The sequence below is a fragment of the Gekko japonicus genome, unplaced genomic scaffold (genome assembly GCF_001447785.1).
Source record: "Gekko japonicus isolate JY-2015 unplaced genomic scaffold, Gekko_japonicus_V1.1 scaffold1624, whole genome shotgun sequence".
NCBI classification, from domain to species: Eukaryota; Metazoa; Chordata; class Lepidosauria; order Squamata; family Gekkonidae; genus Gekko; species Gekko japonicus.
Window position 1 is genome coordinate 221,597 of NW_015176500.1, and position 27,384 is coordinate 248,980.

Genomic DNA, 27,384 nt, shown 5'->3' on the forward strand with positions numbered 1-27,384 from the left:
AGCTGCTTGTGAGGTATGAACTGGAAAGAAGTAAAAGGCTGCCACAACTGGGATGAAGGACCCTCCCCCATCTTTTGCAGTGAAACCAGGTGGGGGGGGCAGATCTGGTAGCACTTCTAGCTGTGCAGCTGCAGAGTAGGCAGCTGCATCCTGCAGACCACCGCAGAGAAGGGCCTGTGCTCAGACGGGACACAGCTGGCCAATTAGCAGCTGCACACCTGTGTGGTGTTGACAGAGTCACTCCTTGCCTTGGCTGCTGCCATGCATTTCTTCTGAGTAGGGATGAGGGCTCTCCCCAGCTCAAAGTTGGCAGACTTTTGCTACCTCCTACTCCATATTTCATCAGCCACACTGGGAGATTTAAGAGCCAAAATAGTCCCCAACTTGGTGATTATTGTAAGACCTATGAAATGGCAGTGACGGCAGCAAAGAAAGGTTACTTCTCCACTAAGCTAGCATCAGATAGTTCATGTCCATCCCAATTGTTTAAGATAGCTCAGCATCTGCTGATGCCAAAATCTGAGCCTTTACTGTCCTAGAAACAATTTGCTGTGATACTTTCGCCAAGTTTTTTTGTTAGTACAATATCGAGAATACACTTGTATCTGGATGTTAGTTGTAACACAGATACACAAGAAAAAAGGCCTAATTCACCCCACCTGGTCTTTTTATGGATCATTTTGACCCAGTTTTCCACAATGGATGTGGCCAAGATTCTGCAATCTGTGAAGGCCGCTACTTGTACCCTGGATCCCTGCCCATCCTGGCTGCTAAAATCATGCAAGGACCACATCAACAAACCCTTAGTATCTATTATAAATCAGTCACTAACTTAGGGTACCTGCCCTCAGTCACTCAAATAGGCAGTTATCATTCTGCTAGTTTTTTTTTTAAAAATGCCTACAGAAAAATTATGTGGCCAACTCTAATCTACCCTTTCTGGACAAAGTGACTGAGAAAGCAGCAGAGGAACAACTCCAGGCCTTCTTGGGTAACTCATCTGCTCTAGACCCTTTTCAGTCTGGAAGCCTTTGACCCAGAAGATCATGGCATCCTGTTGAAGTGCCTGGAGGCAGAAGTAGGTATTTGGGTGCTGAACTGGTTCAAATCATTACTCATGGATTGGATTCAAAAGGTTTCTATTGGAAACCAGTTATCAGCAGTGTGGGGCCTATCTTGTGGGGTTCCACAGGGCACACAATTCTATCCCCCATGCTTTTCAATCTCTGTGTAAAGTCCTTAGGACAAATCATTCATATTGGGGTTGGTTGTCATTAATATGCTGATGATACTCAGCTTTATATATCCGTATCCAAATCTACTGGTTTCACAGCAGAGGTCCTGAATCACTGTCTGGCTGCTGTGGCTGTGGTTAACTGGCTACAAGTGGACAAATTGAAACTAAACCCAGAAAAGACAGCGGTAATGCTGGCTGGGAAGGTGGATGTCTTGAAGGACATTATTCTCCCCACTTTTGATGGAGTTCAGCTGACCCTTACTAACTAAGTTAAAAGCCCTGGGGTTATATTGGATCCAGCTTTATTACTGAAAAAACAAATTAATGCAACCGCCAAAAAATGCTTCTACCAACTCTGCTTAGCCTGCAAGATGGCCTGTTACCTTGATATGGCTGTTCTGGCCACCTGGATCCACACCACAGTAACATCTAGACTATTGTAATGCACTGTACATTGGTCTCCCCTCTAAATCAATTCAGAAACTCCAGCTGGCTATTATCAGGAGCTCAATGGAGCATGCATAGTACCCCCATTCTGCAGACACTCCATTGGCTGCCCATTTGTTACTCGGCCCAGTTCAAGGTATTGGCTGTCACTTAGAAAGTTGTTCATGGACTCCTTCCCTTTTATCTGTGGGACTGCCTCTCTTCCTACATTCCTGCAGATGCCAACCTGCAAATGGGCAAAATCAGCAACTGCCTGTATACGCACTTTCTCCATTGTGGCCCCCACCTTATGGAATGGCCTGCCCGAAGAGGTCAGGAAAGCTCCCGCTCTCCTGGCTTTCCACAAACTATGCAAAACTGAATTATTCAAGAGGGCTTTTCTATTTAAACATTCCCGGCTAATGTAGCCACACCCACTGTACAATAAGCAACCTATGAGGTTGAAGCAATAAGGACCAATCACAAGCGATCCCGCTCTGCACGGTGATTGGCAAACATATTCTGGGCTAGGGCTCCTATTGGTTACATTAGGATCCTAGCCCAGGGCGAAGCTTAACATGGCATCTCAATGGCACAGTTCACATAGCAGTTATATATACACTTCAATACATAACATCACCCCAGTCCGCTCTCCCCACCAGACAGCTGGGCCAGCCCGGGGCAGCGTGGAGGAGCCTGGACTGTGAAAGGAGGGAGGGCGGTTGCATTGGGGGGGGAGTGAAGAGGTGGTGGTGGCCAGGGCACGCAGCATGAGCTTTTGACAGGGCGGGGGCTTTTGGCGGGGGAAGGGCGGCTCAGTTCAGTGCCCGCCACGGTGCCAGCACCCCCATGATGTCCCCGCTCTAGGCGAAAGTCTAGTTCGCCTAGTGAGTGAGCCGGCCCTGGGTATAAGTCATGTTTACCATAGAGTTTTAGTGCAAATACCATAGGGTCCTTGCATCACCAGCAACATGATGATGTCACCTCGCTGTGCTCCAGAAGTGACATCACAGTGTTGCTGACAAATGCAGACCTAGGCCTTTTTTTTTCTGCTACTAAGTCCCTTGCTGACAAAATAGAAAACCATGCATGTAACCTTATTACATGTGGCAACAACTAATAAAGATGAATTAATAACCAAACATACAATGTGTGTTTATTGATAAGTAGAATAAGATAACTCTCACGGCTCCACTTATGAGCAATATTTTCAAAAACAGTCCATAGAAACCAGCTCAACTATCAGCAATGTTTTCAAAAGCAGTCCATAGAAAATGTTCCTCTGCATTTTGTAAATTCCATATCCATTAGTAAATCCCAAAGTTGTGTGATGGACGCAAACAGAGGCGATTCTTGAATCCAAAACAATGGCATTCTCAGTAGTAGACACACGCCACTTCAAACTTCCCAAAAAGATTCTTTAGTTTGTAAATAAGATTCTTTTAGTCGCAAAATGCAGTTCTGACTTGGTGGGCATGCTAGGTAAACTAGCCATGTTTCTGCAAAGCTTCTTCCAAAGGCGGAACTGCTTCTCTCAATCCAGTAGCACTCCACAGCAATCAGCCACAATTCTGAAATGAGTATACAGACTTTCAGATATAACTCACAGACCAGCAGCATAATACTCTTCAAAATGACCGTTGTATCCTATGAAAGCAAACAACGAGGTGCCATTCCTTCCTCCACTAAACTGCCCTCATCATTTTGGCTCTTTTCTGGTAATGGTCACTGGCTTGGATGACTTCAAATGGGGTGAGTCAAAATCACAGAACACAGATGTGTCAGTACATATTAGCCATGAAAACTCAATGGAACCTTCATGTTCAGAGACAATAACTGAATAACTAATAGTTATTGCTGGGGGGGGAGGCAAAAATAGAGGGGCTTTTTTTGTCTCTCTGACCTGCTTGTAGTGCCTTCGGAAAACAATTGGTTGACTACTGTATGAAACAGGATGCTGGACTGCATGGACAGTTCATCTGATCCAGCATGGCAATTCTTATGGAAAACATGCAGTATGCATATCGGTTTAGGTCTCCATGCTGCTAGGAGGGTATATAAATGATACTCACAGGCTTTGTATACCAGCTCCTTTAAGCTGCTATCTGAGTGTGGCAGGGTTATGTCATAACAATAATCCTACATTTAATGTTTCAAATATATATAATTTTTTTAAAATGTCCAACCACCAGGCAATCCATTGCACTGTGTTTTGTCTGTCAAGGAACCTCTCCTTCTTCCCCATGGATATTCAGTATATTTCAGAGAATCCTGAGGCGCATATATATATTTCAGAGAATCCTGAGGCGGATATATATATATATGTATATGTATATGTATATATATGTATGTATGTATGTAGAGGGTGAGCAGGAAATTATCATACAACATAATGAAGGTGTTTAACAGATTCAAGGATCAAATAGGAATAAGAAGCTCAGTTTATATGGTAACCATTTGTTTGGGTTCAATTCTGGGGCAAAAACAGTGAATGAAATAAATATGGCAAAACTAGAGATTGATGTATTCTTAATTGTAGACTGCTGGGAGTAGTTAATTGAGACCATGCCATCCATCTCCTCTCAAGCATGGAGGCGACTTTACAGCATCTTCTTCTTTAAAGTGGAGTGACTGGCTGTCCCCAGACCAGAGAAATACATTCACATTTCTACTGTTTATTATGTTACATTACAATCTACTATTCTAATCTATTATTCCAAATAAGATATAGAATAAAATGGCCCTTCTCGGGGATTAGTGAGAATATAGATATAAGGGCTGAATGAGGTTAGCATATATAGTGAGATAAGAAGCCAATATCCCTGTTAAGTCCTGGGGATTCAATTGTTCTAGTCTGTTTTTGAAGTTCCTGTGCAATAAAATAGCTACTTTGAGGTCACCCATTGAATGTCCTGGAAGGTTGAAGTGTTCTCCTACAGGTTTCTCAGTCTTGTGATTCTTGATGTCAGATTTGTTTCCATTTATCCTTTGGTGTAGGGCATTGTTGGCATTTAATGGCATATACAATGTTAGAGGATGAACATATGAATACCACCCCCTTTCTCTTTCTATACGTAATGGTCGAGAAAATTCTGTTTCACTGTATCCCGCTTCGGCGGGAAGGCGGGATAAAAATCTAATTAAGAAGAAGAAGAAGAGGAAGAGATTGGATTTATACCCCGCCCTTCACTACCCAAAGGTGTCTCAGAGCGGCTTACAAACTCCTTTCCCTTCCCCTCCCCACAACAGACACCCTGTGAGGTGGGTGGGGCTGAGAGAACTCTGACACAAAGTGCTCTTTTTCAAGAACAGCTGTGCCAGAGCTTGTGACTGACCCAAGGTCACATCAGCAGGTGCAAGTGGAGGAGTGGGGAATCAAACCCGGTTCTCCCAGATTAGAGTCCGCACACTTAACCACTACACCAAACTGGCTCTTTATTAATAAAATAAATAAAAATAAATAAAGTGTGCTTGCACACGAAAGCTTATACTTGAATAAAACTTTGTTGGACTTAAAGGTGCCACTGGACTCAAACTTTGTTCTACTGCTTCAGACCAACACGGCTACCCCCACCTGGATCACAGTCATAGAAGTCTACCTTCTGTGCTTATGCATGAGTCTCTGATACGGGTGTTCCTTCGCTTTAGAGGGCAGCTCATTAGCAACATTCTCTGTATCAAAGCAGTTGCAGACTCACACATTCAGTGAATGACTGCTGAAAAAGGACCGATGCACAGAGTTTTCTAAATAACAAGAATCAGGACACTTTTTGGACTCTCTCCAATAAACCATTCCATAGGATCAGACCAATAATTAAGTAAGCCGTGACTGAACAGAAGAAGATCAAAAATGGGTAAAGGAGGAGACAGAGAGCAAGAGCTGATTGACAGAACATTATTGGCACACGAGTTCAGACTGGGAGAGGCAACCCTTCAGTTATCAAGGTCATGATGGGTTGGTAAGAACCAGTACCTTAAATCAAACCAGGAAACAAATAGATAACCTATGAAATTATTTAAACTCCAATATAACCTTTAGTAATGGTAATTGTCTGTTCTATCATGTAGCTGCATTTTGTAGTAACTGCAGTTTCTGGGTTGTCCTCAAGCCCTGTCGGGGCCGGGTGTTCAACTCACACTTCTCCTGGCCTGACCAGAATTAATCACAGTTGGGCCAGAAGTGATTTGGCAACACCACCTGAGGCGTGGGATCTGCCCCCTCAGTGCCTGGACTATAAAGGAGCAACAGAGACACTAGTTAAAGGGTAGAAGCGAAGACACAGCTGAGAGAAGCACAAGTCAACTCCTATTTAGGGGGAAAAGGAGAACCTCTGGAAGGAAGCCCCCCAGACATCCAACAACCCACAGAACTACCTTGCAGGAATTATCCCTTTATTGGGCAGAACCCTTGTCATAACCTTTCACAGTCTCCTAAATCTGACAGACAGATGATACCAGGTCAGTCCTGGGGTTTTTTGGCCCAAGTTCAGCTGGCTGGTTTAGTAGAGGGAAAGTTATCTTCTGCAGACCTACTGACTCGCATGGACATTAACTAGATTAGCGTACCATTAGACACCGACCTAAAGCCTCAGTATAGGCTCACGTAACTGCCAGCAAAGTTGGCAAGTGCTCCGAGGCCCCTCCATCTACACTGGAAGAAATGTCCTGATGTCCACATAGATTTCATTGCATTCGTTCAGTTCAGAGATTGCTGTGCCAAGGATCAGCACTGTCAGATCAGCAGAATCCGGAAGGGGTTACAAAGCCACAGGAATGCTGATTCCAAAGTTTCTCCAAATGCTCCAACAGGATAGAATGATAAATTGTATCAACAGTCTCAGATAGAACAAGGAGGATTAAAAGTGATGCTATTGAATAAATTTTGCTGACTATGACAAAACAACCATGAGTGTAAGATTGTAACAGGGGTCCATTTCAGTTGTCAGTATGGGTGCTGCTGTATAATTTAAAGAAAATATTTAATCCAACCTTCTATTAACCTCCCAACATTTCTGGAGCAAACTGTATTAGACAGTAAAATTCTTCTGTGTGGCAGAGGCACTATTTGAGTTTGCGCAAGCATAATTAAAACAGGGCCAGTTTAATTAATTGATATGCTTGCCAGAATTGTTCAGTGTTGTTCTTTCAAAATGACATTTTAATAAAGACATCAGCTGAACCACTGACTATCGTCAGCCTCTTGCTTACCAATACATTGCAGCAGATGTTAATTTCCAGTTGCACAATTCTAGTGAATGTGGCCATTGTTTAACTGTGTTAATGAGAAGGCTTTTTGAGTTAAATGGGACCAGTTAAATACAAATGGGATGTTATTTTACCAATGGAGTTAATTACAATGTCAGATTAAAGTCGGATAAAGTGATTTGCATACAATGAACATCTTCTAATCAATCCCCATAATGCTGCTGATTTGCTGATGTTTATATGCAGCTTGAAATAAAAGTTTTCAGTGGATTAGGCTGATTAATGGGATGAAAATGAGAGCTGTTGTGTCCCATCAGATGCAATTCTGAGTAGCTCTTGAGGGTTTTTCTTACATTTTTTTGTCAGACATGAAATGACAACACGAGATTGTAACAGTGACAGAGAATTAATGGCATAATCTACTGGATGATCTTTTCCTTGAAAGGAACTGTAGCTACATGAGGCCACCACAGCATGGGACCTGAGCAAGAGAACATCCTGTTGGATTATATCCCACGTCAGACATGAAATGACAACACGAGATTGTAACAGTGACAGAGAATTAATGGCATAATCTACTGGATGATCTTTTCCTTGAAAGGAACTGTAGCTACATGAGGCCACCACAGCATGGGACCTGAGCAAGAGAACATCCTGTTGGATTATATCCCACTAGCAGTAAAGCCCGTTGTGAAAGCAATACAACGAGATCTAGAAAGAGGCTCTGGGGCAGTGCTCTGGCTTTGGGCAAACATTGTCAATTTGCTGTGGTGACCTCAGCAGGGTATAATGACAGAGTCCACTGTTTTCTCTAGAGGAACTGATCTCTGCTACCTGAAGAGCAGTTGTAATTAAAAATGACTCGCATGGACATTAACTAGATTAGCGTACCATTAGACACCGACCTAAAGCCTCAGTATAGGCTCACGTAACTGCCAGCAAAGTTGGCAAGTGCTCCGAGGCCCCTCCATCTACACTGGAAGAAATGTCCTGATGTCCACATAGATTTCATTGCATTCGTTCAGTTCAGAGATTGCTGTGCCAAGGATCAGCACTGTCAGATCAGCAGAATCCGGAAGGGGTTACAAAGCCACAGGAATGCTGATTCCAAAGTTTCTCCAAATGCTCCAACAGGATAGAATGATAAATTGTATCAACAGTCTCAGATAGAACAAGGAGGATTAAAAGTGATGCTATTGAATAAATTTTGCTGACTATGACAAAACAACCATGAGTGTAAGATTGTAACAGGGGTCCATTTCAGTTGTCAGTATGGGTGCTGCTGTATAATTTAAAGAAAATATTTAATCCAACCTTCTATTAACCTCCCAACATTTCTGGAGCAAACTGTATTAGACAGTAAAATTCTTCTGTGTGGCAGAGGCACTATTTGAGTTTGCGCAAGCATAATTAAAACAGGGCCAGTTTAATTAATTGATATGCTTGCCAGAATTGTTCAGTGTTGTTCTTTCAAAATGACATTTTAATAAAGACATCAGCTGAACCACTGACTATCGTCAGCCTCTTGCTTACCAATACATTGCAGCAGATGTTAATTTCCAGTTGCACAATTCTAGTGAATGTGGCCATTGTTTAACTGTGCTAATGAGAAGGCTTTTTGAGTTAAATGGGACCAGTTAAATACAAATGGGATGTTATTTTACCAATGGAGTTAATTACAATGTCAGATTAAAGTCGGATAAAGTGATTTGCATACAATGAACATCTTCTAATCAATCCCCATAATGCTGCTGATTTGCTGATGTTTATATGCAGCTTGAAATAAAAGTTTTCAGTGGATTAGGCTGATTAATGGGATGAAAATGAGAGCTGTTGTGTCCCATCAGATGCAATTCTGAGTAGCTCTTGAGGGTTTTTCTTACATTTTTTTGTCAGACATGAAATGACAACACGAGATTGTAACAGTGACAGAGAATTAATGGCATAATCTACTGGATGATCTTTTCCTTGAAAGGAACTGTAGCTACATGAGGCCACCACAGCATGGGACCTGAGCAAGAGAACATCCTGTTGGATTATATCCCATTCCTTCTTATCAGAATTGGACATAAATTCTTGAAATTTCAGAAATGGTTCTTCCAGCTCCATATACCTGCTGCAGGAGAAGCTGTGAAGCAAAGCAAAGAAGAATGAGTCCAAACACTCTGTTCTACTTGAAATAAATCAAGTGAGATAGTTTCCCCCAGCTAATACAAATCAGGAATTGAGAGTCTTTAGAGCAACTGCAACAGGAGGGCCTGGCGAGATCTTGTCCATGGGGTCACGAAGAGTCGGACTCGACTGTGCGACTGAACAACAGAGCAACTGCACACTATTATAACATTTAGAATGGTATGCAGTTTAACCTTTTTGGCTTATTAGCACTAATAGAGTTTTAAAAATCTTTCCCCCAAGATTATGGTAAGTCATTACCTTCTACCAGAGACATCTGTTTGCTGTGGGCAGTTAAGAAATGACAGAAACAACTGTACACCTCCTATTGGAAATTTCTCAGGCCTTTGAAATGAACTTTCAGGAAGCTATGTGCTTGCTTGTCTGCTTTTGGAATGGCCACTTCATAAGGAGACAGACAGTCTTAGATCCTGCCAACAGGGTGACAGAATAGAACATGCAGACTCATAGCTGCAAATATGTTCACAGCAGTATCAGCTTGCATTCTATAACTGGAACAGACAGATCAGATGACTTTTTGAGAACCATGCTAGCCCCTGTTTAGCTAAAGTGGGATCTTACTACTGTTGAGAACTGAACAAAGAAGCTTGTTTGTATGAAGACTCCTTCCTGAGGTTCAGTGGCTGGGGAGAAAAGGTATCCTATTGCACAGGGTTTTATTTATTCTTTCCTCTTCTGGTCTGTACCATTTATTCTGACCTTGCTACTCCCTGCAGACTACTGGGAAAATCAGCATGCTGATGCTGTGATGTTTGCAGGGCACTAATGTACCATATGAATGTATCACAACTCCTGTACAACATTACCACCGCCCCTCAGAAATATCCCTAATCAAGGAAAAAGGAAGCTAGGAAATATTCTAGTCCCAACAATTTCACTGGAGGTCCAGCATATACAAATGGCATGAAATAAAAGACTTCTTAAGGTAGGTGAATAATTCGTGAATAATAGATCTATGGGGACAGCTTTCATTTCCCCATGGGAGTTAAGAGACAAGATTCTCCAGGGTAAGATAAAGGTTCCCTTCCTCGAAAGCCAGTCGAGTCCGACTCTAGGGTTACGGTGCTCATCTCCATTTCAAAGCCGAAGAGCTAGCGCTGTCCGAAGATGTTTCCATGGTCATGTGGCCGGCGTGACTAGACGCCGAGGCACACGGAACGCTGTTACCTTCCCACCGAAGTGGTACCTATTTATCTACTTGCAATTTCTTGCTTTCGAACTTCTAGGTTGGCAGGAGCTCCAGGGTAAAGAATGAGATAAACTCTGTTGTCAGTACTGATGCTGTAGTTCTCAGTGGTTTATTAAATGGAAAACCAGGCGGGGAAAGCCATAGGTCTATTTCAAATTGAGACCATCTGAGGATTCTTGGCCTAAATTCACTGGCGGTGCCCTGTACTACAATCCTCAGTGTGTTCTGCCGCTACAAATCCCATTAATTTCAATTGAATTTGCACAGATGGAATTGTAATTTGAGGATGGGTATCTAGTTATTTCTGTCTTGGGAAGAAGAGAGTATGTTCCCTGAGCTTTATACTAAAAAAAACAGTTGTTATGCTCATACCAGATTTGTCTTTTTTGTGTGTTTTGTTTTTTAAAAAGGCTTTTCTGAAAGAAAACGTTAATGCTGCTTGATTTGACATAGTATGACAAATTCCAGTATGTCCTTGTTGGCTGGAAGGTGCAATTATGTCTATTAAAAAATCTGCAATTGCTAACACAAACACCTTTTCTTCTTGCAGCGCTGAAAGGCAGGCTCAGAATAAATGCCATACTTGGCTCACAAATGCTAACTATCAGGACTGCCAAAGGTGTGGAGACTAGGGGAACAAAATTTCAAAGACCCAGTTACTCCTGAGGGCCCAGGGAGCCAACCAAGGTGTTGCTGAGAGTGGTTCTAATAAAGTTATTGTGTAGTGGGTTTGCCGCATGGACGAAGGACAAAGACCGGCATAGTGCAAAGCACACTTTATTTGGTACACAACAAGACTGCTCACTAACGGCCGGTAGGCCAACTATATACACTCCAGGGACACGCCCCTGGGCCCCGTTGGTGGGTTTGAATCTCCCGCCACGGTGCCCATTGGTTCCCCAGTGGAGGGACTAGGAGCCTAGTCCCTATTGTTCTTCCAGAGTCAAGCTCTGGCTGTTCGCTGTCTCCCCAGTGGCGGTCAGCATACACAACAAAAGTATTTTGTGTATTCTCTTCTGAACGTGAAGAAGGGCAGAAGGAATCTTTCTGGGAGGCGTGGTCTCTACATGCATATCTATGAATGAGCTTGCTTCTCAAACTGGATTAACAGTCTCACAAAACAGCCCAGCATATTTTGCATCCTGCCCTAGCAGAAATTTACTAATTTAAGATTTTAGTATCTGGCTTATATAGTAAGTGACCAGACCTAGACTTAAACAATCACACTTTTATTTTAAGGATCATTTTGACAAAGTTATGGGGCTCCAGTGCTGGGCTGGAATGAAGACAGAAACAGGGATTTGGCAGAATAAACAGACACCACGTTTATTGGGAGGAACCAAGGTACAGGCAAACAGTCAGACCCCCCAATATTCAAGTATATCACAGAGCCAACATATTAAGGAGCTCACAAATACCTGTACCCCCCCCCCCAATCCCAAAGCTCACCCAGGATTTACCCACACTGTGTAATGTCTGTCTCAGAGAATGTCAATTTAGAAAAAGTGAAAGAAAGGGGACGGACAGCAAGGAGGGCGAAGGAAGATGATACATTTCCTATCCTTTTCTGGATGTGGTCTCATTTGGGAGAGCTTATGAGTATGTAGGCATTTGGTGATCCTAACAGACCTACACCAACTCAGAGGACAGGAGGACTCCAGAGAAGCAACCAAACTTAGACTTTCAGGATAGATGCACTCCAGAGCTGAACGTAAGTTGAAAGGTTGAAGGGCAGCTCCTGGTATGGGAGTCAGAAAATCATAATACAAAAATATATTTTTGGAGCGAGGCAGAAGCCCAGGTGCAATCTAAAGCAAGCCTCTGGGTTGGTTCAGAGTGGAGGAAAGTAGAAAGTGGGGAATAGGTGTGCCTGGGAATACAGAGTCAGACTATCCTTTACATGTCTTCGACCTAGGCCATTGGTCTACCAGGACTTGGGAGTACCTATATTCCTCGCCAATACATTGATTTTGCACACTGAATTACTTTTGTTTTAATCAATTAAATGTGCTAGGTATGAATGCACTCTGCTAACAACACTGCTATATTTTTATGAGATATACAAATAACATGAGCAAACATTCTCAAAGTACATTAGGTTTTGCAATGTAATACTGATATTCAAAAACGAGCATCTAAACCTTGCTGAGAATCTATGCTGCCCCACTGAAATTTCAACTAATTTTCCTGCAAGCAGAGTTTTAAGTCCATCACATTACCAGTGTATAATTGTTTACATTAGGATCACTTTCATACAATTCCTCACTATTTTTGTTGAGGGATGGATTTGCAAGAGAATGTCAATCTCCAAAAGTCATAACCTGGGGAAATCAGACATAAATTAACTTAGGAGCCACTTAAATGAAACGGCACTGTCAAGAAATGCTTTTTTCCCTTGGAGGCTGAAATGAGCAAACCATTCACTTTGTGTTTTACAAGTTTTTTTCTCTCTGGACAGAGAGCAGGCAGGAAGGGGGGAGGTCAGTTCAATTGCTTTCCAGACGCACCTCAGCCTACCTTCATACAAATGAAAATGTATCTAGCAGGAGATATTATGGGTAGGTTAAGCTCTCCCCCAAGCAGGGAACAGAGATTTGGGGGAATTAAATACTAGAGGTATCAGGAAGGAGAATTCTAGAGATTCAGGAAAAGCTTTGCTGACCTGGTCCGTGGGTGGGGGAAAGGGAGGTGTTAAAACTCAGAGGATCAAGGAGGAAACTCTCTTTTGTGTTGGGTCCATCAGAGCAGACAGAACTCTTAGCTAAGGTCTGGAGAAGGCAGCCATTGACCATGTGCTGGCTCAGAGAACGACAGAAAGCTTCAAGGTATGGAACTCTGTAGAGAACTGAAACTTACTAAGCTTTAAGAGCCTGTCCCATATTTTAACATCAGCTAGGGCATGTAAAGAGAGAGGGTTGCTCAGTCTTTTTAATCGGTTGCTCAGTCTGGTGCTGTGCTAAAAGTATGCTTGTGAACATTTTCTTTTTAAGAAATATTTTATAACTTTTGATACCAGTAGTGGTTCTCTGTACTACATAGACTTCCACCATCTTGGAGGAGCGCCAGGAGGAAGGCCTGCAGTTGGCAAGCAGCTATTCCTCCTGGGGTGCACAAGGCAGTGGTGATCCCCGTGGTGATCAGGCGCTGAGCAGTGGGAGACAGAGGCAAGGGGCCTTAGACCTTGGAAGGGAAGCTGAGAGCAGTGGGCAATTCCTTACAAAGGTTAGGTGGTGGCGGCGGGTTACCCGAAAGAGAAATAAAAGTCTCTCCGGGGGTTGAGAAAACCTTGGAGGGCCGGGTGGAATAGGGCCTGCAGGCTGGAGCTGGCCCATTCCACCACAGGCACGCTGAGAATATGGGCGAGTGGGCCAAGACTTGGTTCAAATGCTTACTTCAACAAGCCCATCCATAACGCAGATAAAGAAGTGCGAATACTTAAGCACTCCTACCACATTACAACATAAAATATCACAAACTATTTTTATGTTGCTGCCTTTAAGAATGAAAAAGACCCACAAATTATTCTCATACATGCTACATTGTAGGTGTGTCTGAAACACATGAACATCTGCACTTTCCACCATACCCAAGAGAGCTGGGCTACGTAGCTAAGTGGGAAACAGGGCCTGAGGGTCCGGAGCAGAGTTTGATACATGGTAAAGTGACTCTGCAAGTCCTTCCCAAGCCGTCAAGAGTCCATAATGATCCTACTAACACAACCTACTAACAGTAGGTCATGCAAATACAGGCTGGGTTGTAAGCAAAAGAACTGTGGTTGTTGTTCAGTCACACAGTTGAGTCCAACTCTTCGTGACCCCATGGACCACATCACGCCAGGCCCTCCTGTCTTCTGCCATCCTACAGAGTTTGCTCAATTTCATGTTCGTTGTATCAACACTGTCTAACTATCTCATCCTTTGCCGTCCCCTTCTTCTTTTACCTATCAGGGTCTTCTCCAGTGAGTGCTCCCTTCTCAAAGTATTTGAGCTTCAGCTTCAGTATCTGGCCTTCCAGGGAATAGTCAGGGTTGATTTCTTTTAGGATTCATTGATTTGATCTCCTCAAGAGTCTTCTCCAGAACCATAATTCGAAAGTATCTATTCTTTGGCGCTCTGCCTTCCTTATGGTCCAACTCTTGCAGTCATACATTACTACTGGGAATACCATTGCTTTGATTATGCGAACTTTTGTTGGCAGTGTAATGTCTCTACTATGAAAACTGGGTGGTCATTGTAAAAGCCACTACATTTTTGAAAAAAACTGACTTCCCACTTACATTGAACAGCACAACCTATGGCTCTGATGTCTCCCTTTCCGTGATACTTGAACTGTTTTGCTCTAAGCCATTTGTATGTCTGTGATAATTCAAGTCTTTTCAGCTGGGGGGTGGGTTGCTAATTACCTATACAGCTTTAAATCTATAAAACAGAAAACAAAACACAATAAATTAAAGAACATATCCTTAAAGAGAGGAACAGTGAAAGAAATGATGCACAACTGAAATTGGTTCTCACTAAAATTGATAGCCAGATTGTTCATGAAAGACCACAACACAAAATTAGAAAAGTGAACTACAAAACATAATTCCTCAAACAGATTGTACCCATGCCTAGCTGGTTCCAATTTTCTCTGTGTCAGTCATGCACTTTAATAAGCATGTAACTGTTTATAACTGTGCAGCCTCATTGATAAGAATACAAGCTATAAGCAAGGAAGTCCTAGATTTGAATATTGCTTCAACTACTGTACTCTGAACTATCAGGACCCCATTTGTGCTGCAGGAATAATCATGCTGTCCTACCTTATAGCACTGTATTGCTGAACTAAAGCAAGTGAAGAGCTTTTATTTATTATTTATTTATTATTTGTATTTATAGCCCATCCATCCCATGAGTGGGCTCAGGGCGGGTAACATCATTATAATAAATACAATTTCAGTTTAAAACACAATAAAACATTCTAACAATTAAAACAATGGGTACAACTTGAAACGGTGTCAGTTGGCTATAAAGTTCTGGCCTGATGGTGCGGTGAGTTAAAGGCCAGTTGTCAGAGGTCAGTAAATAGACAGGTGACAGCAACCTCAGGGAGGCCATAGATGGGCGCCCGTTGCTTCAACCAAAGGCCTGGCGGAAGAGCTCCATCTTGCAGGCCCTGCGGAATTGAAGAAGATCTTGCAGGGCTCTGGTCTCAAGAGGGAGCCTGTTCCACCAGGCTGAGACCAGGACAGAGAAAGCCCTGGCCCTGCTTGAGGCAAGACGGGCGTCCTTCGGGCCAGGGACCACCAGGAGGAGTTGATCTTTTGCGCGCAAGGCTGTTCGAGGCGTACATGGGAAGAGGCGGTCTCTTAGATATGTCGGTCCCAGGCCGTGCAGCCATTAAATTAAAAGACGCCTGCTCCTTGGGAGGAAAGCGATGGCACTCATTGGAGAAGACCCTGATGCTGGGAAAGATTGAAGGTCAAAGAAGACGGGGATGGCAAAGGATGAGATGGTTAGACAGTGTCATAGATGCAACGAACATGAAATTGAGCAAACTTCAGAGGACAGTGGAAGACAGGAAGGCCTGGCGTGATCTGGTCCATGGGGTCACGAAGAGTCGGACTCGACTGTGCGACTGAACAACAACAAAAGCCTGATCTACCTATGATGGGAAAACGCAGATCTGACAACTGCAGCAACCTGGGCCTCTATGAAAAGAGAGGCATCCAGTGTCGCTCCTAGACTCCTCAGTGTCTGGGCTGGCACCAAAGGTGCCGGTTCCAGTGTGGGGATCCTGGCACCTGCATCCAACTGCCCTCAACCCAGGTACAGGATCTTTGATGGATTTAACTTCAACCAACTCTGCCGCAACCATCCAGCCACAGCATCCAACGCCTCAGCCAAGTTTGTAGGAACGGAAGACAAATGGCCGTCCATTAACAGAGCTGGGTGTCATCAGCATACTGATGACAACCCTGCCCATAATTCTGGACTAACTGGCCGAGGGGGCGCATATAGATGTTAAATAACATTGGCAAGAGGATCGCCCACTGCAGCACTTCACATTCCAGTGGGTATCGCGGGGAGACCCTCTCGCCAAGCGCCACCCTCTGTCCCCAATCAATAAGGAGCCAGAACTGAACTGCGTAACTGAAAGTACATACCTTAACATCACTGATAACTGACTTGTTGATTGATAATTCATGGAGTTTCTGCAGCCCAAACACTGGTTATTGAGAGTCCTTTAATACAAAGTGGCACACATAAGATCTCAGAATAAGTAACAAATATACACATGAGCACCCTGCACAGTTGTTCTTGTGTGCTGGTGCATGGGTCATACTTGGATTACTGCAACAGTTCACATCTATTATTTCCCTTTCTGTGAAGCATCTCTAAGTCCTTTACTCCCATTAAAATATTGGCCTGCTGCCACTCCTTTCACATATTCTAGCATCCCACCTTCCCTACCAATATAGCTTTACTTTAAAAGCTTTTATTTTTTAGAGCCATCGCTGCAGGCCTCTACAATGACACAAAAATTTTCTAGGAGAGCCATCTATCTGCTTTGCTAGTTTTCCCTTTACAAAGCATTGTTAATGTAAAGGAACTTTACAAATGTAGCCTCTCAATTGAAGAATGAGGGGGCAGTCTATTCCACTGCCTCACCACTCTGCTGCATCATGTCCACCTCCTGCTGCTGCCCATGTAATCCAGGGTTTAGTACTCTCTTCAACTGCAGTCTCCAAGAGCACTGAGTGTCCATGTCTGGTAGGCCCAATGCTTAAATAAGTCTCCATACCCCAAGGAATCACACATTCGTCTTGAGAAAGAGGGCTGCTCAAATATTGGTATTTTCACTGTATGGAATCTTTATTCTTGCTACATTCTTCTTGACAGAAGGCTCAGGGACCTATTAGCACTGAATTAGGTGTCAGTGACAACCAGGCTGAATCACTCACTCCGAGGGTATTCTATGTACAGTGACTAAAGGGCACACAGAATGACCCTGAAGAATCAGTACTCTGAATGTGGAGTCTGTCAAAAGTGACGTTTAAAGACTTTCTCCCCAGCAGCCAGGTTTCTATAATGCTCTTGGTAATGATCTTACATTTAAAGAGCGTCTTTCATCCAGGAGAAAACCTTGACAAATTGATTTCTGCAGTGTATATCTCCCTTCTCCCAGCAGTCAAGTGCTTAGGCAGCAAGTTTTGTTTTTCAGCACAAGCAACTCCGCCAAATGGATCATGACATACTGTGCAGAGCAATATGTAACCCAAAGGCAAAAGGTGAGCTGTAGAAGATGGCACAGACTCACATCAATGGCACTCACAGTATTCATCTTCAAAATGCAGCAAACAGTGTTCTACAATGAATGCTTATATGCCTTGCAGGCACGTTTAAAGAAAGCTCCAAAGCATCTATAGGTTGCATTCCTTTCTACATCTGATGTCTGTCTGCTCCAAAGCATCTATAGGTTGCATTCCTTCCTGCATCTGATGTCTTTCTACCTTTGGGGTCTGAATCTGCAAAGGACACATATTATCACATACTAATCAAAGAAAGAAGAATGTGCTGTCAAGCCACAACTGACTCACTGCAATCCCATCCATGAGGCATTCCAGGCAACAGATAAGCAGAGGTGGCTTGCAATTGCCTTCCTCTTCATAGCAACTCCTGTCTTTCTTGGTCACCTGCCATCCAAGTACTAACCATAGCCAACTCTGCTTAGCACTCAGGTTCTGACAAGTTCATGAAAAGCTGGGCTGTTCAGGCTGCTAATAAAAAAAAACCTGCAGTCCAAATAATTTTCCAGTTTTAAAAAGAATGCATACTGTATATTGGCATCATAATGTTAAATCAGTATTTTGTATAACACTCGCACCACGTGAGCTATTTTACAACTTTTAGTAGGTGAAAGTCTGGGAAATCTTTACTCTTCCTGTTGCCATTCAGGTCTGAGCTCAAGCAAAGGCAAAACACACACACAAACCTGAGACATGTTGAGGACAAAAACAATGTCTAAAAGGCAGGTGAAACTTAACCTGTGGAACATTAAACGTAGCAACTAGCCCACCACTGATGCTAAAGATATTATAAGTAGCAAGCAGCACATTAGCTAGGATCACCTGAGTGGTTAAGACGCTGAACTGCAGGCTGTGGAAGGTCGGTAGTTCAGCAGTTCGAGACCCGAGTGTGCCGCATGACGGAGTGAGCTCCCGTCTCTAGTTCCAGCTCCTGCCAACCTAGCAGTTCGAAAGCAAGAAATTGCAAGTAGATAAATAGGTACCACTTCGGTGGAAAGGTAACAGCATTCCGTGCACCTTGGTGTTTAGTCATGCCAGCCACATGACCATGGAAACGTCTTCGGACAGCGCTGGCTCTTCGGCTTTGAAACGGAGATGAGCACCGCAATCCTAGAGTCGGATTCGACTGGCTTTCGAGCAAGGGAACCTTTACCTTTAAGACAGTCCAAAAGTCACTTCCTCCAGTACTGAAACTCTGACTGCAGTCTCACATGTGCAGGGTAAGCCTGAGTAGTACTTGATGTTTAGAGAATGGCACTCCGTATGTGTTCAGAGGAACCCTCTTCTAGTGGGAAGGGGCATGCGAAAAATACTTAAAATAATATGAGGAATTCCAGTTCCTGCCAATGGATTTTAAACAGATTCTGCGTCTTCCTGTTATTTTGTTGGACAGCAAAGTCAAATGTGCAGAGAGATGTGGAACCATCCTCTCACCAGGCCTGTGCCTGCTCATTCTACACATATGGCATTTTGTTTGAAAATGCCTATGTATCAAAAAGATTCCTGTGTAACCCCAATACGTTAGCTTACCATAAGCAGGGAGTTTTGGACAATAGAATGCTTTCAAATAGGTGGTCCCTTCTGTGCATTCTGAGATAGCACTAACCTGTGAGCAAAGACCACCATCCATCCTTCTCCTTGCACATTTTAACCAGTTCTTAATGAGAGCAATTTTGCAGGTGTCATGTGCTCTTGGGCTGGAATTGGTAGCCTTAGGCAAGCCATTGTGTCTCATTTCAGGCCTCTCTCTCCAGCTTCTGCAATGGAGGATAATAATACTGATCTATCTTCCAGTATTGTTATAAAAATTTCAGCGATTATGTATGTGAGGGATCTGAAAGCTCCAAAGTGTTATATAAAACTAAGAATCATTATTCATATCCTAATATATTTCTGTAGAATAGGAATAGCAAGGCAAAGGGGAAATGCTGATTGTGAAAACCTATGCAACAACAATCTTCCTTACATGCTTGTAGTAAAGTTGCACCAAATGGAAAAATGCCTCATCTTTACAGGTAACTGGTATGACGGCCATTGGCAACCCCTAAACTTGAGTGTTGATAATTAAGGTCACGCTGTAAGGAAATCATAAATGTACTTGGGAACTTCCAAATATTACACACAATGCTCAACATGTTTTCTCAAAAGTGAGTCCCACTGGATACAACTGGACTTGCTTCCTAGTAAATATATTTAGGATAGCAGTGTATCACGGCAGGGCCAGGGAGCGTGGGTTAAACAAGTCAAGTCCAAAGCCAGTCCGAGGTTCAGCCAATAGTTCAAGCAGCACAGAGATTTAAACAAGTCCAAAACAGTTCACAAAGCCAGCATCAAACATACCATACATCGTAGACCATAAATCAAGTAAAGCCAGAGTATCGCAGAGCCGAAGTCGTGGTCAAACAATGCCAAGGGTCAGGGAGCCGGAGTTCAGAAGCAGAGGAACAAACGGTCAAGGTTTCAAAGAGTCCGGAGCAAGATTGCACAGAGCATCTGGTCCTGTCAACTGAAGTTGCCAGTACAAATTGCTTCAAGCAGCAGGTTTGTTGATACAGTGTGCTGGCTCATTAACTTGTTATCTTCATGGAGCAAGGTCAGGCCGCTGTTAAAACTCAGGGCTGAATGAGCGTCTTCCGCGCATGCGTGCAGCCTTGCGTCTTTCATGCAACTCCTGTCGTCATTGACTCCTTAGCCGGTTCACAGGTGGGGGGGAGTCGGGTGGTGATCTGCTTGAGTCAAGCAGAGCCTGATCCGGCGCAGGTGTCTCCTGGGAGGTTCTATCCTCCTCAAGACTTACAGTGTCTTCTGTTAAAGGAGTCAGTTCTTGGCTTTTAGGCTCTGCCTCTGTGTTCACATCAGGGGCTTGTGGTGCCAAGTTCCCTTGTTCCTGGCTGTCAGATGCTACATCAGGGGCAGGCATGACGTAAATATATTTAGGATAGCAGCCTTAGAAATTCTGCAGTGAAATCTAAACTCAACCATTTAAGTATGAACAGTCACATCTCTCACCTGTCTCCCAAAATAATGCATATTTTAAAAGTCAGCCCAGAAAGGGCTACATATGCTAGAGAGAATGGACAAGTTGAAGGCTAGGGCAGAGAACCTGTATTAGGTAATTCTGCAAACAGAAAAGAAAAAACTTTTCACTGGACATAATTATTTTAAAGTTATTTATTGTTCTGTGCAAAACTCTCTGCCACTTTGAAAATGCCAATAAACCAGGAAGATGGTTGGCTTATAAATTAAGAAGAGAAAGAGAAAAGGATGATCCACTCATTGTATGATAAAGAGAGAAAAGAAGAATTTTCTAAGAATGGATCAAGGGAAATAATTCAAGATTTTTGCACACAATTATATAAAAGAGTGGAAATCTCCAAAAAAACTCAGAAACAGTATTTAGATGAACAGGACTTACCCACAATTTTGGAAGAAAACAGAAAAATGTTGAATGATCCCATAACAATGATGGAAATTACAGAGACTATTAAGAAACAAAATATAAATAAAGCACCTGGACCAGATGGACTACCAGATGAATACTATAAAATATTTGAAGATGTATTACTGATACCATATAAAAACGTTATTTCTTCTGTAATAGAAAAAACAGAAATACCAGAATCTTGGACTGAAGCAACTATATAATTGATTCATAAAGAGAACACAGATCATAAAGAGATAAAAAATCTACAGACCTATTTCCTTGCTGAATTGTGATTACTAAATATTCGCAATTATCTTGGCTGCAAGGTTGAAAAAAGTTCTAATAGACTTTATACATCAGGACCAAGCAGATTTCTTACCTAAAAGACAGCTAGAGAACAATGTGAGAACAGTTTTAAATATATTAGAATATTATGAAGCACATCGAGAGAAACAGATGGCTTTGATATTTTTGAATGCTGAAAAAGCATTTGACAACGTTAACTGGCAATTTATTATTCAACAGATGAAAATAATGAAGTTTGGGATGAATTTTATAAGGGCTATTGAAGCTATATATACAAAGCAGAAAGCAAATGGTAGTAAATAATGAATTGACAGACAATATATGGGAGGTTTTGGAGCCAAAATTGACCAATAGGAAAAGAGGAGGTCTTGGAATAAGAGACTGGTGGAAGAGTGAAAGTTGTTCTTTCTTCCAGAGGGCAGAGCCAGAAGGAAGGTTGCTGCAGGAAGAAACCCTCATCCTGAGGGAAGGGTGAGTGTTCTAAGGCCACTGCAGATAGTGAGCTAGGGACAGTATATATTTAAACGCGTTAGGGCATTTGATTTCTTTTCTTTTCACCCACTTACTGTTATTATTCTGCACCTTGTTGTTTGACCTCCTGTAAAATAAACCTTTTCCTTGTTTCACTCTGCCTGGTCCTCACGCTTATTATTTGGCCAAAAGGGAGGTCTAAAGGTCTTGGGAGGGTACTCTGGGCCTTCTCAAGGGAGCCTGGAACCAAAGTGGTGGCAGCGTCAGGTGACCACCCCACCTGAGCTGTGACACAAGTCTTTGCTGATGATTTGGTACTTATCTTAGAAGACCCAATGGATTCAATACAACAACTGATGAAGCAGATTAATCAATATGGGAAAATGGCAGGAATGAAAATAAACTATCAGAAGATGAAAATGATTATGAAAAATCATGTAAAACAAAAACCATGTAAACAAAAACCAGAGGAAGTCTCTTTTAAAATAAGAGCTGAGCACATGTGCAACATTTTCCTCCTATTTAGGTACCAATGTGCAAGTCACCTGGGAAGGGAGAAAAATGCAGAAATCATCCCAGAGCTATGATGTAAAAGCGGGAGGGCTTAAGCTCCCCTCACTGGCGCATTCTGTTTTCATTTTAAAACAGACTTCTCTGCTTGAGGATCTCAGGAGAGGAAGAATAACTCATTCATATACCAATTCATACCTCCCTGTACAAATGAGTATATTTCTATTGCCTTTGAAACAGGGTCACTCTCCTACAAGTCTGAACATTAGCAGGAAGGATCCCTTCTATATTTCAATCAACTGGGAAGCAAAAATGTCACAAGCAGAAATGTATCTTCCACTGAAAACAACCGGAACTAACAGCAACTGTACAGACAAGGAATCTAAAGAGGTGTCATTCCTCTTAACACCTTCCATGAACAAAATATTAAAAGGCTAAGACTATATTAGTATAACTCAAATAAAAATTCTGTGCACATCCCTACTTTATCCCCTGGTGCAGCCAGCAGCGACTTCAGACAGAGTGTGTTCTACAACCCCTCTTTCCCAAGCAACTCCAGGTGCTTCTGTTGCTGCTTCTAAAAAGACGTTAGATGAGGAGATCTGACCCTACTTCTTCCAGGTCTCTTGCAGCTGGGTGCTCAGAAGGAGGCCTGCATCTTGTGATTAGCCTCTTAATAAAGTGGGGTCTTCCCCAGCAATGTGGTTTTGAAGCATGGGAATCAATGAATCAGTCCTCCTCTGCCTTTCCTCAGGCCCACTCCAAGTCATTTGTTCTGTGGAAGAAAACTGAAAGGCCCCTGAACGCTAAGACAATAAGAGCAGGAGAATATTTTACAAAATGTAGCAGGGAATGCTCCCTCCTGTCCTCAGAACATGGGTGGTTATTCCAGTGCAGCAATCATGTATCTGGTCAGTTCAGGGAGCCTGCATACTGAAGACTGTTAGAAGTGATTACATGCAGGCCAAAGGTACAAATCCCTGCTCTGATAAATTGCTACAATAATTATGAGGGCTAAAAAAATAACCATAATAAATGCTCTTAAAATATATCCCTTTTTACAACATGTGGAGTATCTCCAACCTGTGAGCTTTTGTGAATTTTGTCCCACTCCTGAGGAACTAGAGCTCTGACTGGGAACTTTTGTTTTATAAATTAATCTTGCTGTGTACACCACTGAATCCAAAGCAGGGCCCAGGACAGATTAATACTGTTCTAATACTAATTATGAGGGCTAAAAAAATAACCATAATAAATGCTCTTAAAATATACCCCTTTTTACAACATGTGGAGTATCTCCAACCTGTGAGCTTTTGTGAATTTTGTCCCACTCATGAGGAACTAGAGCTCTGACTGGGAACTTTTGTTTTATAAATTAATCTTGCTGTGTACACCACTGAATCCAAAGCAGGGCCCAGGACAGATTAATACTGTTCTCATTTTCTCTTTTTAGTTCTTTCCCAAGTCAGTAGCAATTGGTTGAAGAGCCTCTTTTCTCAGCCATTGAATTGGAAACTTGCTGCTAATTGATTTCCCTCATGCAACCCGAAGCTCTAGAAATCCATCTAGGCTTTACAGTGTGCTTGCAGGGTATGTAAACTTACCCTTGCTGGGATAAACTATAATTCATAATCCAGTAGAACAACACTGTAGTCCTCAGTAGCGGAAGAAATAAGGAAAATCTACTTTGCATTTCAAATTTCTACCAATAATGGAGATCTTTACTCTCTTACAGATTATGTCATGATGCCCTTTATTATGGAGCTTTCAGCACCCCGCCTGATGAAGCAGACACTGCAAAATATGCTGCAGGAATGTACATTTGCTAAATTGCTTATCAGTATAATCCTAGGTTTTTGAGCCTCTTAACTGCTTGTCTTCATATTGGTATAAACCCCATGCAAACAAACCAGGTTTCCTATGCCAGAGCAGTCTGGATTAACATAATTTGGTAAATGCAAGGAGTTCCTTTTCCTGCAATCTAGTGATTTAGGTTTGGAAATAAAGCAGTTTTAGAAGCTAATGTTGCTTCCCGTGATGTCTGGTAATAACTTTTACTAGACAGCAGGAAAGGAAGGTATTCTGAGCATAAGCAAAACGCATTTCACACAACACAAATCTTCTGTAGAGTTTAAGAACTGGCACTGGGGCCACAGCATAACATTTTTTCCCAAAAAGCAACTGGTCTCAAGCTTCCTTACTTTTTGAGGCCACAGCATAACATTTTTTCCCAAAAAGTAAGGAAGCTTGAGACCAAATACTTAATTTTTACAAACGAACATGTAAAAGACTTTCTTTCAGGTGGCCCACCACAGACAGACTGGTAGCCAGAATGTATTATCAGTATAAAGGGGCTTTTCAGCCACTGCATTTTGTGTAATAGCTACGTGCGTGTTACTCACTGGCTGCATGGGATCTAGCAGATCTCTTTTTGTAGCGGTAGTGATTCTCCTGCAAGGACATCACATGGACCCAAATCTTGAATTATGATTTCATTTTAAGAGTCTGGGAAAACCCTAAATATCTACTCTGTGAGCTGTACCCTCATAGTGTTCCCTGTTCATGGTATATTGTTATTCCTTCTAAGGGTACAGCACCCTGTCATTGCACTGTCTCTTTGACACCCTGCCATTGTGCTGATTTTCCTCCCAGGGCAGACCTGTCATTCCGTTCTTGTTTCATTTATTTCCCACTCGATCCCCAGTCATACCACCGATTTCCCACTTGGCTTCCTGCTATTTTACTGCCATTTTGATTCAGAATTGTGTCATTTCATTGATTCTCTTTCCACTGAAGATTTGTGTTGTGGGGAAAGCACTTTGCTTATGCTCATTTCATTGACTCCCTTTCTCAGAATTCTACTTGCAACTGTGACCCCTTTATTTGTTTTATTGTTAGTCATAGAGCAGATAAAAAGACCCCTTCAAACAGAATTGTTGTATGCACCGCTTATGAAACATTTTGTACTCTGACACTGACTAACAGTCAGTCTAACTTAGTAGGTGCACTTAACACTTCCATGGTGCATATGTTAAGTGCCTTTTATTATTCTAATCACAGTAACTGAAATCAATCATGAACATGTATTCATATATTCACTTTGGTTCATTGCTTAAATGCATCCTGGGTAAAATACTAAATGCTGACAGGCAATCATACTACTTCGTGACCTTGCTTGTTCTTGCCAACTATAACTGCGCATGTTCCTGATGTCAGCTTGCTTGCGTTAGATGAAGAACACACCACTATGTACCCATATCTGCTACATTAGATACTTTTAGAATTCCATAGCCTGGAAAGAAGAAAGCCTATTGTTTAGCTGTAGGAGGTATATTTTTGCCTGAGAAAATCCCACCCACAGGTTGGAACCCAATCAGAATGGTATGACGAATATATGATAAAATTTGATGGAACCAATAATTATGATTTATTTCTGTCATAGGGGGTATAAAACTTTATGTCTCCCATTGTAACCTCGGGGAAGAGCTGTGGGTACTCAAGGGTTCAAAACCTTGTTGTGCCTGTATCCCCCCCCCCCCCCTTTATTAATAAAGTTTTAAAGCTTGGATTCTCCTCTACAAGACTGCTGTGTGCTTTCTCAAATTGGGCTGGGGGAGCACAACCTGTGACGGAGTTTCTGTCTCACAGAATGAATACATTTCTTTGTGTGTGTGAAATAAACAGTACAGAACTAGTAGCAAGGCATCATTTCAGTGGTGGTTGTATGAGTGCAGGCTTCTGATGTGTTCTAAAGACCACCACCGTGTGCAGGATGGATGTGCTGCATGTAAGTAATTATCATCATCTGGCTAGACTATGAGCCAGAGGGTACTACTAGAATCTGTGAGACCCAGACTTCCAATCCCTATGTGAACAGGGAGATCCTGGAACTGCCACTCTCACCTAGTAAAGTGTTTCCCTTGCTCGAAAGCCAGGCGACTCTAGGGTTGTGGTGCTCATCTCCGTTTCCAAGCCAAAGAGCCAGCGCTGTCCAAAGACATTTCTGTGGTCATGTGGCTGGCATGACTAAACGCAGCGGAGCACTGTTACCTTCCCACCAAGGCGGTACCTATTTATCTACTTGCAATTTCTTGCTTTTGGACTGCTAGGTTGGCAGGAGCTGGCACCTACCTACCACATAATTTTGAGGCAGGGATGTGACTCACAGTGCCATTCTAAGAACATCATTGAATAGACTTGGGTAGGATTCTGAGTTAGATCTGTTTAGGATTACTCTCCCAGTAGTACAGCATCTGCTTTGCATGCAGAAGGTCGAAGTGTCGATACCCAACACTTCCATTTTTTTTTTTCTTCAAAGGAGGGGAATCTGGAAGTTGGTGATCAGAAAGACACTGCCTGAGACCCAGAAGAGCCGGTGCTACTTAGAATTGAGAGTTCTGACGGTACACCGAATGAGCCTTGGCTCCCTTTGGCCTCACCTCTGGGCAAAAAAAGCTCTGCGGGTTTTTGAAACCACACCAAAATTTGCAAAACTCGTTTACCAGAGCTGAGAACTCAGTCTCTTACCGCCTGCAAACTGAAGACCACACTGCCTGCCTTCAGAAAGAGAAAACCCGGAAAACTGCGCCGTCCTCAGTGGGGCTGTCAGGAGGGGAGCTGCAGGAGCTTGGCTGTGGCAGAGGCTGCAAGGCAGCGCCGGCTTTTTTCCGAGCACCGCGCATTCTCGCTTCCTCTTGCAAGTCGGCGGGAGGACTCCAAGAAAAGGGGAAAGAGCTCCCTCTAGGCCGGCTGCAAAAGAAGCGCGGCCCCTTCTCTCCCCCACAGACGCGCCCATTCAGGCTCCCAGCATGGCCAAGCACGTTTTCCTCACGGGACCACCAGGTAATCCGATGCCACGCTCCAGCGGGAAGGGAAGAAGCCGAGTAGCCAGAGAGGCAGGTCGGCGCGCCTGCAAACGAAAGCGGCGAAAAAGCCGAGCTCGCTGGAGCCGAGAGTTGGGCTTTCTCCGGTGTGCAGGCCGCTTTCCTGCAACGAAATGAAGCACCGCCTCGGACAGGATGTCGTCAGGTCTGGCGAGGGCTAGTTCTCCTGGCAGCCTTTGTAGGCGCCTCTTAGCGCGCTTGGCAAGCAAGGCAGCCGCCCCCCCCCCCCCCCCCCCCCCGCGCCTCCTTGCC

General features: G+C 43.1%; 1 protein-coding gene across 3 annotated transcripts in view; it reads left to right on the plus strand.

Annotated features, from left to right (window-relative positions):
- Window positions 1-9,655: 9,655 nt before the first annotated feature.
- NTPCR (nucleoside-triphosphatase, cancer-related) overlaps window positions 9,656-27,384 on the plus strand; it is a 33,216-nt gene continuing 15,487 nt past the window's right edge. Inside the window, exons 1-2 of one of the 3 annotated variants that reach the window (XM_015427315.1) lie at window positions 9,656-9,697; window positions 26,568-27,091. In XM_015427315.1, coding sequence (XP_015282801.1) covers window positions 27,058-27,091 — 34 coding nt within the window. In that variant the 5' untranslated portion in view covers window positions 9,656-9,697; window positions 26,568-27,057. Of the gene's footprint in view, window positions 9,698-24,009; window positions 24,066-26,567; window positions 27,092-27,112; window positions 27,278-27,384 lie in introns of those variants that run through there. The other 2 variants (XM_015427314.1, XM_015427316.1) reach the window with 2 other exon arrangements.